The sequence below is a fragment of the Beta vulgaris genome, chromosome 5, assembly GCF_026745355.1.
Source record: "Beta vulgaris subsp. vulgaris cultivar EL10 chromosome 5, EL10.2, whole genome shotgun sequence".
Taxonomy (NCBI): Eukaryota; Viridiplantae; Streptophyta; class Magnoliopsida; order Caryophyllales; family Amaranthaceae; genus Beta; species Beta vulgaris.
Window position 1 is genome coordinate 34,991,558 of NC_079206.1, and position 21,314 is coordinate 35,012,871.

Here is a 21,314-nt window from a genome sequence, read left to right on the forward strand (position 1 = left end):
CTACTAGTCTTTTAGTTTGGTTGTGAATGGAAAGCTTTTGCAGTTTTGAGTCTCTAGTCATAGTCATGAATTAATCTCTAATCATCTGATATGACCACAATCTCTAATAATCTTATATCACCACAATTACTAATCTTCATGTTTCCATTCCATGTCACGAGTAAAAGATGGAATTGCCTCTTAAGTTAGAAAAAAAGGCTGGGTTATGTTGGCAGGTGTTGCAAATTATGTCAGTTCGCTTAGATTGTTGTATCACTTGTATGAGTTGAAACCTTTGCAATGCCGAGTTAGTTGGTATTAAATTATTTTGGAAATTATCCATGGTATCCATGTACTTGAAACATTGTTTCATAATAACCTTATCTTACAAATTCAATGAGGAGATCTCTCCACAGTTACCATGGATTCATACTCCAAAACTTTTAACCAATTCATTTTGTTTCTTATATTTTCCAGCCTATGTATGTTGATGAAAGAGGTGATTTAAAGATAATGAAAGATTTTGATGAGAGGACAATTTGGACCCATAATCGTGTTCCTCTATTTGCTTCCTATAATAGAGGTTCCTATAGTTGCATTTTCATCCTTGTGCATTTACTCCCAGAATGGTAAACAAACAAAACCCTTCACCTTGGTATATATAACGCTAAGCAAAGACCTTCATACCGCTTCATATTGCGTGTGCTTCTCTTCCTTGTATTTTTCAGCCTCCCTCTTCTTCCGAGCAGTGTAATCCGCAACTTTTTCTTCAGTGTCTACTGCCACATCTCTTGCCACAGCAACTGGTTTCTCAGCCAATTCCGTTGCTTTGTGGGCAGCAGTCGCCATTACGTCCTTAGCCTTTCCGACCACACCACCTGCTTTCTTTGTAGCATCCACAGCAACCTCTGTAGTGTAATGGGCAGCCCCCCAGCCAGCAACTACAGCCTGATCCTTCACCTCTTCTGCTACCTTCCCTGCATACTGAGCTGCAGGTTTACCTGTCTGCACCGCCACATCCTTAGCAGCCACTGCCTTCTCCCCCATGTACCCTGCCACCGTCTTTGTGGAGCTCACAGTGGTATCTTTGGCTTGTGCCGCCTTCTCACTGGTGTACTCCATAGACTTTTGTCCCGCAGACGATATGTCTTCTTTGGCTTGTTGGGCTTTCTCAGAAGTTGTTTCAGCTACTGGACGAGACTTCTTTGATATAAATTGGGTTGTTGCACCAACTCCTGCACGAGCTTTTTCCTGGGCCTTGGAGCCCAGTTCAGATGTCTTAGTTGCTGCTGCCCCTAATCCATGTTTTGCTGCTTCTTTGGACTAATAAATAGATTAGCCAACTCTATTGATATGTTGATGTCAGCGTTGCTCTCTTGTGTTCATCCAGTGTGGCTGCAGACGAGTTGCTTGAGATTTACAAGGGCTAATGTTGTTGATGAATCATGTTTGCTCTGAGTCAAATGAGCAAATCCAACCTAGATAATGAGCTAAAGGGGGCCTGTGCGGAAGAGCATGTAGGATCCTCTACATCACATGTGAATCCTGAACAAGTAACTGAACAAAAGGATCTTCAAGTCTGGTTGAAGCCCATCTCCCATTACTGTATCACTGACGAGGAACAGTGAAAGCTTCGCTTTGAATATCAGTAAGATTTTGCAAGTGGTATATTTGACATAGTCTTTTTCTTAAAATGTTTTTAATTTATTAAGATCCCATTTCTGCTTATGTATTTCAGGTGAGATTTTGAAAAGTCAACCGTATGATGATGTGTATGTGTGCTTTTTTTGGACTTGGGATGTGTTTATATAATATGTAATGTTTTGGATGAGGGGTGAAAACGATATTATATATATGGTTCATGCTATTATTTGTTTCTCCTGTGTGGTAGATGTGCGACTTCTTTCATGTTTAATTTTGCTAGGCATAGTAAATGATTCAAACAAGCAATGTCTTCATGTTTATAACTTTTCTCCTTTTCCATTTTTTATGTCCTAATATTTGATTGGTTTTCTGCTTTGATTATTTTCTGAAAGTAATCTAATACTAAAGCAAAAGTGATTATTACATTGACATTGAAAAAAATATGATCATGCTAACTTGATTTAATGTGGAACTGGAAACATGTTTAAATTGTTCACTTGGATTTCAGTTTCTTTTTATGATTCATCTGTCTGCTAAAAAAAAAGATTATGGAATATATCCAGTTCATTGATATTAAGTTTCCTTCAGTTTATGTTATGGGGTATGTTTGATTCTTGTACATTGAGAAAGATCTAAATAAAAAAGTTGGGGAGTGTAAAAATAAAAATAGGTGGAGTTTAGGAGAAGAATGGTGAAGGAGATAAAAAGAACAGGCCATCTTTAGGAGATATGGAAATGTAGTGGCTGATAGATATGACAATGGCATTGTGAAACCGAAGGCTGCTAACCACCCTCTCACTAGGAGTTTTTGCGCTCAGCTTGTAGCTAATGCATAAGCAGCTGCTCAGAAAAATCATGTACTGTTTTTTTATATAAAGTTGTTAATGGGTTAATGCTTTTGTTTTATAATAGTAATTTGGATTCAATTTTTAGTTAATACACATACTAAATAAATTTCGACTAATTTGCAGTCGAGTACAAGTTATGATGTTAATGTTGTTGAGGAAGGAAAGTAGTAAAATGGGATTCAGACTAGACACTTAGGTGGTTCTTTAAGGTTCATACATTCATTTCTTTTTTGTTGTAGTGAATACTTATTTTTTAATTGCTGCATTCTTACGCCTTATTATTTGATACCAGGTATCTCCACTTATATACATGTTATGATTGTTGATGCTAATTTATTTTCTTTAACTACATACTATTATATTCAATGACTTTTCTAGTTTTCATGATCAATGACATATTATTTTAAACAATGTTACTGTAGTACTATCATGGCGCTCCTCCAACCTCTCAAGATAACATTGATGAACTCAAAGAGGTGTATGGATTACATATTCAGGGATCAACTCCAAGAACAGATGATGAATGAGTTTTTACCATAGTCCCTTCTTTGACATACATATACATTTAAGATTTGAATATCAATTTTTGGATTTTGATATTGACATCATGTGGATGTGACTATAGGCTAAATTTGATCTTGTTTATGATTTAGAATAATACTGATATGTATATATAGTAGTTTTGGAAGTTTAGAATTATGAATATTGGTTGAATTATTTTGTGATATAAAGAATTTTAGAAGTTTGGAATGTCATGTTCAATTTATTGATTATATGATTTTAAGGGTTGAGTATTAATTATACAGCGGATACAAGTATTGTATCTTATAAAATTGTTGTGTTGCGTGCTGCAACGCCTACTGCGAATAGATGCGTGAAATGAGAATTTGATTATTTTTTTAAAAAATAAATATCATAGATAACAGTTATAGGTAAAATATGTTACATATAGTATAGGAAAACATAACAGTTATTCAAGATAAGTGTTAAATTTCCCTTCTTTCAATTTGTCATATAAATAACAAACATAACGCTTATTTACAAAATATGTTATCTAGCGATATAACGTGTATTATAAATAACTGTTATGTTTTCTCTAGCAAACATAACACGTTCAACAGGTGTTATGTTTTACTTTACATTACACTGACTTGGATAACGCCTCAAAACTGTTATGTAAAGCCTTATTTAACAGTTATCTTTGCCTTTTTTTGTAGTAGTGGTTATTGTTGAGGACTCACCACTTAGAGAGAAATGGTAAGTACCTCACGTATCCACAATCATGAAAATACCTCACTCGAGAAATCAGGAGACTCAATAGTCCCCCGAGCCTAATGACGCATGACTCGCTCAGTCTTATCAGGAGGCTGATCAGTAAGCCAAAATTAGTCAAGTACCTGACTTGACTCCTACTCGGGAAAACTACCTCATTCAAGAAATGAGGAGACTCATTAGTCACTGAGTCCAGGGACAACTGACTTTCTAAGTCGTACCAAGGAATAAGCACTTAGTGAAAAATCCTAACTATCTAACAGATACCTACTCGGTAAATACCCGACTCCGGATAGGAGACTAATTAGTCCGTGATCATGGACATGTGACTCTCCGTTTGTTATCAAAAGGAACCACACTTGGTCAAAATTAGCCAATTACCTTACTTGACTCCCACTCGGGAAAATAACTGACTTCAGAAATTCAGAGAATAATAAAGTCCTCCGAATCCAAGGACGCGTCACTATCTTAGTCATACTAGGGGATCACCATATAGCAAAAAAGGCTATGTACCTCACAAATAGACACTTGGGAAAATACTTGACTCATTTAGGAGACTCATTACTCCCTCGAGCCCAAGGATAGGTGACTCTCTCGGTCTTACTAAGGGGACTCACCACTTTGCCTAAGTTAGCCAAGTACCTTTACTTGTCTCCTAGTTGAAAACATACCTGATTGTGAAATCACGAGACTCATTAGTCCCCCGAGTTCAAGCACACGTGACTTTCTTTATCTTATACTAGGGCTAAGCAATGGCCAAATTTAGAAAAGTACCCCGCTTGGCTCCCACTCCGAAAAATATTGGACTCGGGAATCAGGAGACTCATTTGTCACTAGAGTCCAGGAACGGGTGACGCTCTCACTACTTAGCAAAAATGGCTAAGTACCTCACCTAAGTTCCCACACTGGAAATTATTGGACACGAGAACTAAGAATATTTTTGGGGTTCAATCGGATAGTACCTAACTCGACAAAATACAGGATTCAATAGTCCTTCAAGTTGTAGGATAGGTGACTCTCTCAATCTTATCAGGGGGCTCACCCATTGTTGAAATTTAGCCAAGTACCTCACTTGACTCGATTCGGGAAAATACCTGACTCGGGAAATCAGGAGACTCCTTGGTTCCCCCGATCTATGGACATGTGACTATCTCGCTTATTCCAGTACCTTACAAATCCACACTCATGAAAATACCTCACTCGGGAAATCAGGAGACTCAATAGTCCCACGAGCCTAACGACGAGTGACCCTCTCGATCTTATCAAGAGGCTAACCACTTGGCAAATTTAATCAAAGACCTCACTTGGCTCTCACTCGGGAAAATACGTAATTCGGGAAATAAAGAAACTCATTTCTCCCCCTAGTTAAAGGAGATGTGACTTTCTCAGTCATACCAAGGGATCAACACTAAATGAAAAAGGCTAACTACCTCACAGATACCCACTCGGGAAAATACCTAAATCAGGAAATTAGGAGACTCATTAGTCCCTCCTTTCCAGGGACAAGTGACTCATTCGTTCTTATAAGAAGGATCAACACTTGGGCAAAATTAGCCAAGTACCTCACTTGACTCCCACTCGGCAAATACCTGACTTGGGAAATTCGGAAAATAATAAGTCCTCTGAATCCAAGGACACGCCACTATCTCAGTCGTACCAGGGGATCACCACATAGCGAAAAAGGTTGTGTACCTCACAAATAAGCAGTTAGGAAAATACCTGACTCATTAGTCCCTCGAGCCCAAGGTTAGGTGACTCTCTCGGTCTTACCAAGGGGACTCACCACTTTGCCAAAGTTAGCCAAATACCTTTACTTGTCTCCTAGTTGGAAAAATACATGATCGGGAAATCACGAGACTCATTAGTCCTCTGAGTTCAAGCACACATGACTCTCTTGGTCTTATACAAGGCATAAACAATTGGCCAAAATTAGTAAAGTACCCCAGTTGGTTCCCACTTAGGAAAATATTGGACTCGGGAATCAGGAGACTCATTTGTCCCTGGAGTCCAGGAGCAGGTTACACTCTCAGTCTTATTAGGGGGCTCATGATAAGTGCCAATTTTATATACATTTTAATCTTGGTCATCATTTGTTTTGGGTCAAATTATACTAATTTTTATGAGTTTTATTGTTATTTTGGTTCAAAGTATAATTTGTTAAAGAATTGTTAATTTATAAAAAATTTGGATTTACGTATGTTGTTTCTTATTTTATCTATTGAAAAAAATTGTCAAAGCTTAATCAATTATATTCTTATTATTTATATAGGTACAAGGGGTGATTAAGGAAACAAGTTAAAAGAAAAAAAAAATAACTTGAAGTCTTAAAGGTGAAGTCTCACGTAAGATCATACCAAATCAAGAAAATAAAGAATGAAAGAAAATAAGAAATCACAAAGGAAAAAACCTATTGATGGGCCGAAGACAGCATAATGCACATATTACCAAAAAAAAAAAACTTAAGACAAAAGAGAAAGGGTGGCAGAACAAGAGAAGGCAGCATTGAGAACAGAACCAAAAAGCAGCACAACAGAAGACGTTAGGAGGAGAACCTAACGCAACAGAAAGGACAAAGAAACAGAGAGGGAAGGAGTACGACGGCACTACAGGCAGAATAGCAGTAGCGCAACAGAGGTGACTGCGACGCCAGCGCGCGACGCCAGCACGGCTGCGGTGGCTTTTGACGGAAGTCAAAAGTTCATCTTATTGGAGTTCTTTTACTTCTTTAACTTTAAATTATTCAATTGTTGATTTTGTTTAATTACAATGTTAATTTTCAATTCTTCATTGTTATTCAATTGGATTGATTTAGTTTCAATGTCTTGCTAAATTGATTCGTTCTAGGTTAGGGCTGTAATCTTTTATATTTCTATCGATGAATTGAATTTGTTGGTTGGGTTTGATTTATTATAATTGCAATTTGATAATCTTGGTTTGTTTTTATATAATTGATTTGGCCAGTTGATTATATGTTGAGATATTGGATCATTAGCGGAAGTGAAAGTTCAATATTGGTTTATGGGATTATTAAACATCAAGTAGTATAATTTTAGTAATAGTTATACACTTGGGGTTTTTCTATATGAATTTATTGTTCATAATGGGTTTATATTAATTTTTATGACCACGGAAGTAGGCGTAAGATTAGTATAAATACACGTTTTCTACCTTGGAAGAGTAGATAATATATCATAGGAAGTTTGATCATTGCAACTCAATATTATTTCAACCCAACAACTAGTTTAATCTGATTATAGGAAGTAAAAGGTGAAACCCGAAACCTAGAACTATCTCTATCATAGTTTTTATTTTTAGTAGTTTAGTTTATCACCACCAATCACTATTTTCGGATCATCTAGATAATATTAGTGTCTCTTAATTTGGTTGTTGACTATATCTCCTTGTAGGAAACGATATCTTGCTTATCCTATATTTACTTTAATTGACCCGTACACTTGCGGTATTTTAAGGTACTTTTAGGACCGACCAAGTTTTTGGCACCGTTGCAGGGGAAGCAATAGTTCAATATCATACTAGAGGGATTTTTAATATTAGTTTAGACTTTATTTTCTTGTTAGCACTTGTTTTATTTTTCTTTATAAATTTGTTTTTTTATTTCCTCTCATAAAGATTTTGTTAGAGCTATCTTTGTGTTCTTGAGTCATTAGTATTAAATTTTTTTAATTAGTTTATTTTTCTAATCACTAGTAGTTGTGTTGCTTAATTATTTAACGTAGAAGTTGATGCACTTTTGGTGATTTTTCCTTTTGCTCATAGAATCATTGATTTGAGTTCAAACTTTCTGATATTTATTAGTGTATGCCACGTACTAATCGTTCTTTAGTTTTATTTGATCCAGAGATTGAAAGAACAACTCGTGCACTAAGGAAACAAAAGTGGTTGGAGCAAACATAAAAACTTCTCGATTTTGATTTGGAGCACATCTTTTATGAAGAATCTGACAGTAAACCAGTAGAGATGGGGGGTAATAACAAAGAAAAGCCCTTACGTGATTTTGCTATGCGGAATGCTAGGGGTGCACCTTTAAGTATTGTTAGGCCTACTATTTTTGCCAATAATTTTGAGTTTCACCCTGCTTTAATTCAAATAATTCAACAAGACCAATTTAGTGGCCTAGATAATGAAGACCCCAATGAACATATAAAAACTTTTCTTGAAAAATGCGACACTGTTAAGTTAAATGGAGTGACTGTCGATGTTATTCGACTTGGTTTGTTTCCGTTTTCACTTAGAGATAAAGCTAAAATGTGGTTAAAATCTAATCCACCTAATTCATTTACAACATGGGCTACATTATCTCAAGCTTTTCTTAGTAAATATTTTCCTCCGGGCAGAAATGCTTAGTTTAGAAATGATATAACTAGTTTTGCTCAACATGATAGGGAGTCTTTATATGAGGTTTGGGAAAGGTTTAAAGATTTACAACATAAATGTCTTCATCATGGTGTTCCTGATTGGTTGCTCGTGCAAACTTTTTATAACGGTGTTAATGAATCTGTTAGAATAACTATAGATGCGATTGTAATAATGGGTAAAACTACTGATGTAGCTAATAGGTTACTTGAAGAAATGGCTTCTAATAATTATCATTGGTCTAATAATAGGGGTAAACCAAAGAATGTTGCTGCTATGTATGAAGTAGAAGGAATTAACATGTTAAATGCAAAAGTTGACAACTTAGTTAATTTGTTTACTAAAATAAGTAATGTCAATTATGTCTCTACTACTATGCCATGTAATTTGTGTGGAGGTGCTCATTTAACTACTGAATGTGTTAATGTGGAGCAAGCTCAATATGTTTCTAATTCTAATAAGCCCCCACAAAATGATCCCTATTCTAATACTTATAATCCATGTTGGAGAAACCACCCTAATTTCTCTTGGAGGAACCATGGACAACAAAATAATGTCAATTTGCAACATCCACCAGGGTTCCACCAAAGACAAAATCAACAAGAAATTAGACCATCATGGGAACTAGCTATTGAAAAATTAGCTGATGCTACTTCTGAAAGAATTGAAAAGTTGGAAACTAAAGTTTATCAGATTGCTATTTCTAATTGAAATGTAGAGCTTCAACTTAGACAATTAGCTAATGCCATCAATTGTAGAAGTCAAGGAGTTTTGCCTAGTAAAACTAAAGTTAATTCTAAAGAACATTGGAACGATGTCACTCCTAGAAATGGTAAGGATTTAAGTACCATGAAAAGTACGATTAAAGAAAATGAGGTCGCTAATGAAAGTGAAAAAGAGAAGGAGAATTATGAAGCTGAAAAAAGAACCTGAATTAACACCTCCTCCCACAGTGAGACCTTATGTTCCCCCTATTCCTTTTCCACAAAGACTTAAACAAACTAAATTAGATAGTGAATTTCAGAAATTCTTGAAAATGTTTAAGCAATTACATATTAGCGTTCCTTTTATTGATGCTTTAATACAAATTCCTTCTTACTCTAAGTTTCTTAAGGAAATTATGTCTAAAAAGAAGAAGTTGGAAAATATGAAACCATTGCTTTGTGTGATGAATGTAGTGCTGTGATTCAGAAAAAGCTTCCTCCTAAACTGAAAGACTCGGGAAGTTTTTCCATTCCTTGCACTATAGGTGATATTAAATTTTCTAAAACCTTGTGTGATTAGGTGCAAGTGTCTCTCTTATGCCTTTATCTATTTGCAAGAAGTTAGGATTGCATAATATAAAATCTACTACTGTATCTTTGCAACTTGTCAATAGATATATCAAATATCCAATAGGAACACTAGAAAATGTGCTAATCAAAGTCGATAAATTTGTTATTCCTGTTGATTTCATTGTTCTTGATATGGATGAGGACATAGAGGTACCTATTATTTTAGGTAGACCCTTCTTGGCTACTGCTGGAGATATTATAGATGTAAGAATGATATTTTAACGTTTGAACTGGTGAAGAGAAAGTTCACTTCCATATCTTCAATTCTTCTAAAAACAATTCACAACGTGATCTTGTTTGTCAACTTGATATAATTGAAGACATGACTAAGAAAAATCATGTAACTGATGCTACTAATGCTCTACTTGAAGTGTGTTGGAGTAAAACAGATACTCTTCCTAAGCTTAAGAACGAAAATAAAGGTAAGAAAAGTTCTTCCTCCAATCAAGGAATGTTTTTCATGCAGGAAAAAGGGTGAAACTAAAGGTAACTCTCCCTTGATTAGTAAGACGACCATTAAAGGAGTGACTAACTCCTCGATTGATCCTGGTTAAATGGAACTTGATGGAAGTCAAGCTATAGACTCTAAACAAGCGATACTTGGGAGTCAACCCAGACCATTTTTTTTTCTTATATTATTATACTAGTTTTGGGACCCGTGCAAAAATGCACGGGAAGTGATTTGCTTAATAAGACAGAATTTTCAATGAAACCAATAGCAGACAAAAAATATTGTAATGAAAGAATAAGTAAAAGTTATATTAACAAACATTACAAAAATGTGTATGAAGTTATACATTTTGGAACACTTCCTTATAAAACAACATTTGTGGTTGTTTTGCACAATTATTCTCTTTATCACAAATCAGAATTTTAAGTCCTTTTTTGCTCGTGACTCGGGAAATAGCGACATATAGCTGACCATGACTGAAAACAGGCCTGGTAAAAAACCGACGTGCGACAATGATTGTCCTTGACTTTTATTTATTGTCATGGCAAAACACACAGTCAAAGGAAATTGCCGTCTTTGAAATCTGATAGGAAATTTTGTTGAGTCAGACGGTGTTAGTGTCATTCGTGGGATGAATACCTTGTCACCAACATTGTCCCTGAAATGACAGTAGCTTCAATTCACTCGATTGCCTAAATGCTTGACTACCAGCCTCGTGCCATTACACAATCCAGATGTCTGATCAATATTACGAAGCAACATGATAGGCGCACCAACTTTTAACTTAATACTATGATTTGGCAGGCCTGAGCACTTTATTGTGTTTAAGAATTCAGTAGAATATTATCATGAGCCCCTAAGTTCCCTTCATCTTTACTAATTGCATCACAACTCAAGTAAATTTTCTTATCACCTGGAATTGTGGACAACACATGATCATTTACCTTCTCAACTATTTCATTAGTTGGAGCTAGAATTGCTCTTTCTTGGAAGTATTTGACTTCCCAAAGGTGATCAGTGAGTGAAGGGTATGTGCTGTCGACAATCGATGATATGGGGTCATCTCCACCGTCTATAAGAATATCTTCAGTGATTTCAATATCGACTTCTCCATCATTGGGCCCTCCAGCTCTGCCATCACCAACGCTTAGTATCCATTCTGAGAAGTCCCTTATTTCATTAGCGGTAGACGAAGAAGAACATGATTGAAGTCTCATATTGCGTGTAAGCTTCAAAACCTTACATGAATCCCATAGAAACGAAGAGTTTAAGGTCGCAAATACTATATCTTGCCTTGTACCCTTGGGTATAACAGGCAGAATCTGTCTTAAATCACCACCAAAGACAACAACTTTACCTCCAAATGGTCGATGCAAATTATCTCGATCAACAGCTTGCATAATGTCCTTTAAACTCCTATCAAGTGCTTCAAAGCAATATTTGTGCATCATTGGTGCTTCATCCCAGATAATTAGCTTTGTTCTCATGAGCAATGCAGCTAAGTCAGAACCAGGCCTAATAGCTACACACGTAGAGTTTTCACAAACATTGAGTGGAAGCCCGAACCTTGAATGGGCGGTTCGACCTTTTGGAAGAAGTAGGGACGCAATTCCACTTGATGCTACTGGCAAAACAATTTCACCCATCTTCCTAATTGCAGCACACAATGTCCTCCAAATGTATGTTTTACCCGTGCCTCCATATCCGTATACAAAAAACACACCTCCTGATTGGCCATTAACAGAGTGCATTATTTCGTTGAAAACCATTAGTTGTTCTTCGGTTAGACATGGAAACAGTTTGTCATATTCCTGAATTAATGAGGGTATGTCATATGAAAGCTCATCCGCTATTAGCTTATTTTGACCTTCAAACACGACTAATTCATCTGGAAAAGGCATCTCACTGAATTTTCGAAGACTACTGCCATTACTTTGCAGTTTAGCTTCAATATCTGCCAGTGCAAACGCTTGAATTTGTTCATCAGTTAGAGTTAAATCTGCAACGCGATAGAGAAGATTTAATATTAGTTGCCTTCATATATGTCATCGTGATCCTTTTTTCGTTGCACAATTATTAAACATGTCAAGTAAGCGATAAAAAAAAGTAAGTATGCACAGTACTGTAGCTTGTACCTTTGTTTTTATGAATACGACGTTGTTTATATAGAATGTCATCAGATAGTAGGTGCCATGTCTTTTCCCATATGTCTTCTGGTTTAGATAAGCTACCAGACATAAGTAACATGCAAAACAGATTCCGTAGATAATGCCCCGTTTCTCTAAAGCTTGCCTCTGTTATGGCGTCTATGTATTCCTTGTCGTCATCAAGCAGCCCCCTTGCGTAGCAAGCTTCTTTGAAGGTTGGATACACTAAACCATCAACGGTTCTTATATCCTCGTAGCACGTCGGACCTTTGACAAAATTAAGGAGCGTTCTTAGATAGTATTTCTCACCAGAACCTGGAGCGACATGGTATACCCTGCCAAGTGAGAACCCTTTCGACCTAGGTGCCCATTCTCGCGTAGGTTGTTTCCAAACAAATTTTGGGGAACTCTACATACGTCAACTGTCTTGCTTCTTCATACTTTTGGTTGCATTCCATCCACGATAAAAACTTTGTTTTATCAACATTAGGTCTCTCAAGTACATCTCCCACGTCCATCTGGTCAGTGTAGACGACCGTTTGCTCCCCATGTAGATGGAAACTCAATCTCTCAACAGGTGGGGTTCGATGGTGAATAGGAAATCCATATATCCTCCACACTGCCTCACAAGCAGATATGTAACGGCAGTCATAATACATTTTAATCTCATCAATCTTTTGTGGATATCGCTGCTATTTCTGTTTTGATAAGCAGCAGCAGTTACTCTATCGTAACCCTTATTTATGTACTTGAACAAATACTTTATCGATCTGGATTGATTGCACCATTCAACGTTTATATGGGCACGATACTTACGAAGCAGTTGTGGATTATAAGGAACAACAAACCTATTATCAAGATGCACTCCGTTCTTCTCAACCGAGTTCTGTTATCTCTTCTTCTATAAACTGGATATCCTTCCTCATAACCTTTGTTTCGTCAATAAATCTTTTAGGAAAATGCTTTGTGCACTTATTTTTGATCCATGCAAGGTGCATTAGTGGAGGGACCACATGGACCATGTAGCATCATTTTTGTAACAGTCTCATATAAATCCGGATCCTCAATTGGATCTGGTAACTCAGCGCATATAATCTTGTCAATATCGCTTGCCTGTGGATATTTGTCAGCAGGGTGCAGGAAAAGAAGTATATGAGCATGCGAAAGGCCACGCTTTTGAAACTCAACTGTATAAACAACTGGAGAAAAAAGAAGATATGTATGTATCATTATTTGAACAACCTTATAAGTAGACCAACTAATCTTGACTGTGTAAAATGTTTTGTAAAGTAGTATGAAATTCAATTAATTCAATGAGAATATATATTAAAGATGAGGAAAAGTTGTAAAAATCAACATCATTATACCAGATTTGATTTATACGTACCAGCTTTAACTCGGCCAAATATCTCATTCTCCTTTAAGTCTTTAACCAATTGGTCGAGCTTCATTTTAAAGACTCGACAGATGATATCCGGTCTGTCCTCGGGTCTAAGTCCCCTTTTTTGAACGAATCTGCTTATTTCTGGCCATTTAGCATTACACGTAAAGGTTATAAACAAATCTGGATAACCATACCATCTACAAATGGCCATTGCATCCTGATAGTTCTCTCTCATGTAGCTATGTCCACCTGTGAATGACACTGGTATAACAACGCGACTGCCATTGGAAGATCCCTCTGTATCACCTCTTTCCACAGCCCCTCTTAAATTCTTCACATTATCTGATCTTAAACTTTGTTGGTTATTCTTTAGAAAGGAGAGCCTCTCTGCCTCAATCATAGTGTAGCCGTCAACCAAAAATTGTTGATACAACCGACGACATAATAACAAAGTATCGGCTTCTTGTTCACGATCTTGCATTCTGTATGCAAACCACTCCGCATAGTAAGTCGTTCTCTTTATTCGTAGAACTATTGATGCGGTCTTGTCTCTATGCATAACATCTACTCGATATCCATCTTCCCCATATGGAAAATCAGTGGATATTGTAACGGTAAATACGATGGGTGAAGCTCAGATATCTGCCTTAATCTTCCATTTTTCCTTTGGACTACTATATACCTCTTATCTGTTGTATCAATGTCTCCGACTATAAGCGCAACCACTTCAGATGTTGTTGGAAGGTTATAAGTCCTTCCATCAGAATCTCTTCTTCCAATTAGCCTAAGTTTTAAGTCTTCGCCGTTGTTTGATTCGAAACGATCTCTAGCCATTCTAAAACTCTTGGCCAATGGGTTATGCTAATCAATTATATCCTTCAATTGTGCAACGACACGATCTTCAAATTTATTAGGGTCTTTAGAACTGACGCAATATAGTACGTTCAAACGTTAGCATTGCTTTATTATGAATGAGGATGTATATATTACATTTAATACAAATGACATGTTCAAATATTTGCAGTAAAATAGCACGATACCTTGCCGCATTCATCCTATTGTGAACCTCTTCTTCAGTGTCATATATGTATAGTTGAGAGAATTTAGGACGTGCTCCATCGTTCGGCAACAAACTGCCTATCAGGTGATGATTTTGACCTCCAATCTTGTATGTATATGGACCACGACCATGGGTAGTTGGTGCAATTATTCTACCTCCCATAGAAGTGAACGAATACATCATGTTTATACCCCCTCATATTATCAAGGAAGTGCGCACTTCTACTATGTCTCTTCTTCAATAGATCTTCCAAAAGTTGGGGTGGACGCTTAAGTAAAGGTAATTGCACTTTTCCTTGCATGCAACACATCCCAAACTTTGGTCGTCCATTCTTATTCCGTTTGTTTACTCGTTCACCAAACCACATTTGTGCTCCACAGAACTCGCAAACACAGGTGGGATCTCCCAAATCTGAATAACCTTCTACAATAAAGAAAAAACTTATAACTTTAATTAGTGTTTTATATGAACTTGTTAACATGATACTATAATATGTAGGTCTAATAACGCACCATTGACTGCAATGTCACCACCATTACATGCCTCTACAAAAAGGATATATGATACGTATGCGTTATAGGATTTAAATGTCTTCTTATTTAAAAAATGAGTTAAAAAAAGGAAAAATTGACAAAAATAAGCCAACCTTTGGCCGGTATTCCCCAAATAAGCCAACCTTTTGAAAATCCAGATATAATACAACATTTACATCATTTTTGCCAAATTTAGGCTTCTGATTTAAGTTTACCTACTGATACAGGTTGTAACAGGTTAATGATGATTAATTAGAATAAATTATAATAAATCAAGGTTAATTATGATCAATGATATATAATTATTATGAATTAAAATTAAATCTGATTTCACCACTAACCACCACCACCACCAAACTTAGCCCCACCACCACCACCAAACTTAGCCCCACCACCACCGAACCCAGCAGCCCCACCACCACCGAACGCAACAGCCCCACCACTGAACCCAGCAGCCCGTCACCGAACCCAACAACCCCACCACTGAACCCAGCAGCCCGCCACCGAACCCAGTAGCCCCACTACCACCGAACCCAGCAGCCCCACCACCGAAAAACACCGAACCCAGCCCCTCCACCACCATTAAACACTGAACCCAGCCCCTTCACCATTAAACACCGAAACCCAGCCCCTCCACCACCATTAAACACCAAAATCTAGCCCCTCCACCATCGTCATTAAAAACGAACCCAGCCCAAACTGCTAAACCACCACCGAACCTAGCCCAAATCGCAAAACCACCACCGAACCCAGCCCAACCGCAAAACCACGATCGAACCCATCCCGAACCCATCCCAAACCTCAAAACCACCACCGAATCCCAAAACCACCATCCCACCTCGAAACCTTAAACACTGCATCCACCCCAAACCCGGAAATTACAACCCGAAACTACAATTCAAACCCGAAACGCACCGTCACCCTCCCCAAAACCACCATACCTATGCCCAAAATCGCCCCAAACAAACTTGTAACCACCACGAAACCACCAAACTAGCAAAACCACCACAACCAACTTTCGAAAAAAGGAGAGATAGAAAGGAGATGCTGCGGCGGTGGAAGTTCGATGCTCGGGGGTGGTGATCCGGTGGGTGGGGGCTCGGTGGTTGGATGATCGATGAGTGATGAGAGAAGTTGGAAGACAGAGGAGAGGGAAGCAGGAGATTGAAAGAGAGAATAGAAGAATAAAGAGAGAATTAAGAAGAAAATCAAAGAAATAAAATAAACATTACCTAAATAACCGGTTACAGGTCATCTGACCTAAATTTGGCAATAATGATTCAAAGATTGTATTATATCTGGATTTTCAAAAAGTTGGCTTATTTGGGGAATACCGGCCAAAGGTTGGCTTATTTTTGTCAATTTTTCCTTAAAAAAAAGAACGATATAACAAAGAATATACCAAAATAATATATGCCTTACTGTACGACTTATACCTGGACCAATTATTTCTGCTCGCGCATTAGAATTTGAATAGTTGTCAACATGCATATTATTTCCTTCACCATCATTGTCATCTGTAGACAAACTATTTGTTTTTAATGCATAAACAAAGAAGTTTAATAATTGTATAATTTATCTACATACTATTTATGGTGCTGTATTAGTTAATTAATATTTACTATAACATACCTGGAATGATTCTCTTTGAAACCGATTCAAGGACTTGCCTACTTCGGATAACACGTGTCTTTGATCTAAATGAACTGCATAATCTCATAGGTTGTATAACTTTCGTTGACAGTGCACATGGCGTAGACGCTATGTCAAGCGACAATAGGTGATGTTAGTTGGTCACAACGTATTACATATTTATGATCATACTATGCCAAATGAAATAGTATAAACATGTAATATTTCTAATAGATTAATTTATTACCAGAACTTCGTTTCTCTTCAATTATAAGTTTTCGTTGATGCCTTGCTATCTTTGATGCATGTTCTTTATCTGACGCACATAATTTTTTAAAATATTATTAGATTGTTTATACAGTAACGTTATTAGACAAATTAACAATCAATAAGTGAATAATTTATTATAAACTAACCGATACTAATATCTGTTATAGCACTTAATGGCGATTGAGTTGTGATGTCCACATGACAACTAATATCTTGTGAACTTGAAGATGGTACACTTGTCGAAAATACTGCATTAAGAGTAATGTTACATTACTATCTTGCAAGTAATAAGTTTTCAAAGTAAAATACACTATATACACTCACCATTAGGAATCGGAGTTATGTACGAATTAGTAGAGAAGTTTATAATTGTCGACGATAAAGGAGATAATCCATTACTTGAGGAAACCGCTTATAATGGCAAGACAATAAACATGTTAGTTGCATATATAAAAACAAAAGGATAACTAATTATTGTCCAAAATGGTTGGATGATATGTGTTAATTACTTAATCTAATTGCGATTTATAACTGATGAAGATCCGTTAAGAGGAAAGTTGATTGGCGTGGTGATATTATTTCGTGGTCGTATAGGAGCAGAGGAACGCGTAAATCTTGCACGCTTTTCTAACATAATGAACTTCCTCTTTTGTCTTGCATATTTTTGTTGAGCTTCTTTTGATAACAATTGATTGAGTGAAGGAGTGGTAACTAAAATAAGAAATATTTTCCACGTTAATAGCATAAATTGGTAGATATATTTTGATCGTTTTGAATTCATATGTTCATTCAATGAAATTAATCTTTTAATTCTACTTATGTTATAGTAAGTTGTTCTTGTCAAAGCATAGACATAAGCAAATTAAAATAGTTAAGTGGTTCATCTAAGAATTAAAGTGTAGTATACTAAAAGAGAATTTTGAACTTCCACGTTTGCTCAATAACATAAACATTAAGTCATTTATATTGTTGATTTACAAATATAATAATATAAATTTAGCATGAATTAATAATTTTCTTAAATATGTATGGAACAATATTGAATGGATGATAATAATATTTATTAGTTTACATGAAATAACACTTATGAATGAAATAAAATTATAATGCTTAATGAGAAGGACACGACATTTTTATATTCTCGAAAAAATGTGTAAATCCATAGTATGATTTCCAAGCCCAATATAGATACATAATTATATATAGAACTTGTTTTAAAGCCCATTATACATTTCCATCTACTAAACATAACCTTAATATGATACTCTTTATATACTACCTAATACTACCTAACCTAAACCTTAAATACGTAAACATATGTTAACCTACATATAATGTATATCATCGTAACTATTAATTTTTTTTAATAACATATTCGAATTATGTATAAATAGTTGCGACGACGAATTATTTATTGAGGCATAAATTGATTTATTTAAATTGGCCTTATAATAATATGCATAACATGTAATACTAAATGGCGTCAATATGATACTCTTTATCAACAAAATATAAAATTGGTAAATCCAAAGCTTACATAAAAATAAGATTTCCAAGCCCAATATAAATACACAATTATATATATAACTTGTTTCAAAGCCCATTATACATTTCAATCTAAACATAACCTTTACTATGATACTCTTTACATACTACCTAATACTACCTAACCTAAACATTAAAAACCTAAATATATATAAACCTCTTATAACCAAAACCTTGAAGAAGGAAGGTTGCCATTCACTCATTTTTCGCCGTTCATCTTCTCTCTCTCTCTCTCTCTCTCGCTCGCTCTCTCTCTCTCAAACTCTCTCGAACATTCATCAACATCATCTTATATTCTTATCTTCAAAATGGCAACTTCCCTTTTCTTCAATACTTTTCAGATTTCTTTCAAAGACATTTATGCAACAAAAACAAATTAGATTAACAAAAAAATACAGCAGAAATGTGAGAAAAACATTGGTTATTAATAAGGTTTCTGATTTAATATCATAAAAGGGGATTTAGAAATTGAGAAATTCAATTTTCGGATGTGATTTCCGCATGCACAACGGATTTTATGTTGATTGCCATTGAAGAAGAAGTGGAGAAACGAAGAATGAAAAGGATTTCAACTACTCACATGTGTAGTGGTTTTATAGATTTAATTTTGTTTTTTTATAATTAATAATTATATTAGTTCATGAATATATGATAATATTGTAGATCTAAAATTTCTGCTTCTTAAAAACAGTACATTAAAAACATGCATCTATATCCTCAATTTGTTTTTGTTTCGTATTTATTTTGTATGAATTTGTATTTTTTTTCCGCATGCATGTGAAGAAACAAAAAATTAGTTGAATTTCTTAAAAACTGAATATCTAATTTGTGTGTTTTCGTGTACTATATGTTCTGAGTTTATATATTTTGTTGCTATTTTTTATGGTTAAATACATTTTATAAAAATCGTATAACCTTTAAAAAAATTATCGTATTAAATTTTTATGAATTTATACATTATTCGCATGCATGTGATAAAAATTATGAAATATAAATTATAACTGTAAATTTTATATCATATTAAAATTTTTGCTTTTTTTTAATTAGTTCATATATTATTTCATGAATATATCATTAATTTATCAATCCAAAATTAACACTTTATAAAGAACAGTACAATAAAAAGTGCATGTATATCCTCAATTTACTTTAGTTCATAATATATGTTTAGTAATATGTATGAATCTGTTTATTTTATGTTATGATTTTATATAGTTTGTTCATAATCTTTATGGTTTAGTACATTAAAAAAAGAATTGAGTATCCTTAAAAAAACAATCCTATTTAATTTGTATCAATCTTTATATTTTTCGCATGCATGTCATAAAAAATATGAAATATAAATTATAACTGTAAATATTATAATACCGGTTAAATTTTGAATTTTTACAAATTAGTTCATATATTATGTCATGAATATATCATCTAAAATTTGCCCTTTTAAAAATCAGTAGAATAAAAAATTTAAAGTATGTCATTAATTGCTTTTTTGTTAAATATAATCTTCAAGATATGTTTATTTATCGCATGCATGTCACCGAAAAAAATTAATTGCATATCCTATTATCTGAATATTTATTTTTTTTCTATTGTATATTACGTTCTTATTTTATAAATGTAGTTGATAATATTTATGATTTAATAGATTAATAAATAATCATATATCCTTTAAAAAAAATATTGTATGAAATTTATATGGATATCTACATTTCTCACATGAATGTAACGAAAAATATGGAAAATAATTTATAATTCTATGTAATATCTGTATATATATATTAATATTAATATATATATATATATTATATATACATATTCTTTTAAAAATAAAAAGATAACTATCATAATTCAGATGTAAGATGTAAATTTTATAATTACATTACATGCATGGTAAGGATTGATGTTGCTTAAAAACGTATACAAACTAAAAGTCATTGTTTCATCTTCAAAACAGCTAAGTACAACTATATATATATATATATATATATATATATACATATATATATATATATACATATATATATATATATATATATATATATATATACATATATATTATATAATTAATGTATATGTATATATGTATATATATATATATATATATGTATAGTATATATATATATATGTATATGTAATATATATATATGTATATATATGTATATATATATGATATATATGTATATATATATGTATATACATACATATATATATATATATATACATATATATATATTACATACATATATATATATATACATACATATATATATATACATACATATATATATATATACATACATATATATATATACATACTATATATATATATATATACATACATATATTATATATACATATATATATATATATATATATATATATATACATACATATATATATTATACATATATATATATATATATATATATATATATATTATATTATATATATATATATATAATTTGTGTATAATTATAATAGACTACATATAAGTTTATTGTAAAGATGGAATTGGGAATACATGCTAGTTTTTATGTTCCTTAATCATAATTATAGTTGTCATCGTATATGGTTAAATACATTAGCTACGTTTGTTTTTTTTTGAGGTTTTGCTTTGGATGTAAAGGATGGTGGCCATTGAAGAAATATTGTGAGAAAATGTATCATGATATTAAGATGAAAAAGGTAGTCTTCTTTTTTCCTCTTTATAATTATTAATAATTATATAATTTATATACATGATAAATTAAAGATATATACGCAATTAGCTTATTATATGTATGTTATAGTAAAGACATTTCATGATGAATAACTTTATTTGTTTAGTCAATGATTTATTAT

General features: G+C 34.0%; 2 protein-coding genes and 1 non-coding gene across 3 annotated transcripts; all 3 read right to left on the minus strand.

Moving 5' to 3' along the window:
• Positions 1-660: 660 nt before the first annotated feature.
• Positions 661-5,471, minus strand: LOC125497769 (seed biotin-containing protein SBP65-like). Its single transcript, XM_057394700.1, has 2 exons — positions 5,463-5,471; positions 661-1,302 (listed from the first exon to the last, which is right to left on the minus strand). Exons 1-2 carry the CDS (start codon positions 5,469-5,471, stop codon positions 661-663), a joined length of 651 nt encoding a protein of 216 aa, XP_057250683.1.
• Positions 5,472-8,106: 2,635 nt separating this feature from the next.
• Positions 8,107-8,212, minus strand: LOC125498136 (small nucleolar RNA R71). The gene has a single exon (XR_007274902.1). It is a non-coding gene; the product is annotated as a small nucleolar RNA R71 (small nucleolar RNA).
• A 2,514-nt stretch (positions 8,213-10,726) lies between these two features.
• On the minus strand, positions 10,727-12,708 carry LOC125497768 (uncharacterized). The gene is made up of 4 exons (XM_057394701.1): positions 12,467-12,708; positions 12,038-12,384; positions 11,255-11,901; positions 10,727-11,140 (listed from the first exon to the last, which is right to left on the minus strand). The coding sequence occupies exons 1-4, from the start codon at positions 12,706-12,708 to the stop codon at positions 10,727-10,729; spliced, it is 1,650 nt and encodes a 549-aa protein (XP_057250684.1).
• Positions 12,709-21,314: the final 8,606 nt, after the last annotated feature.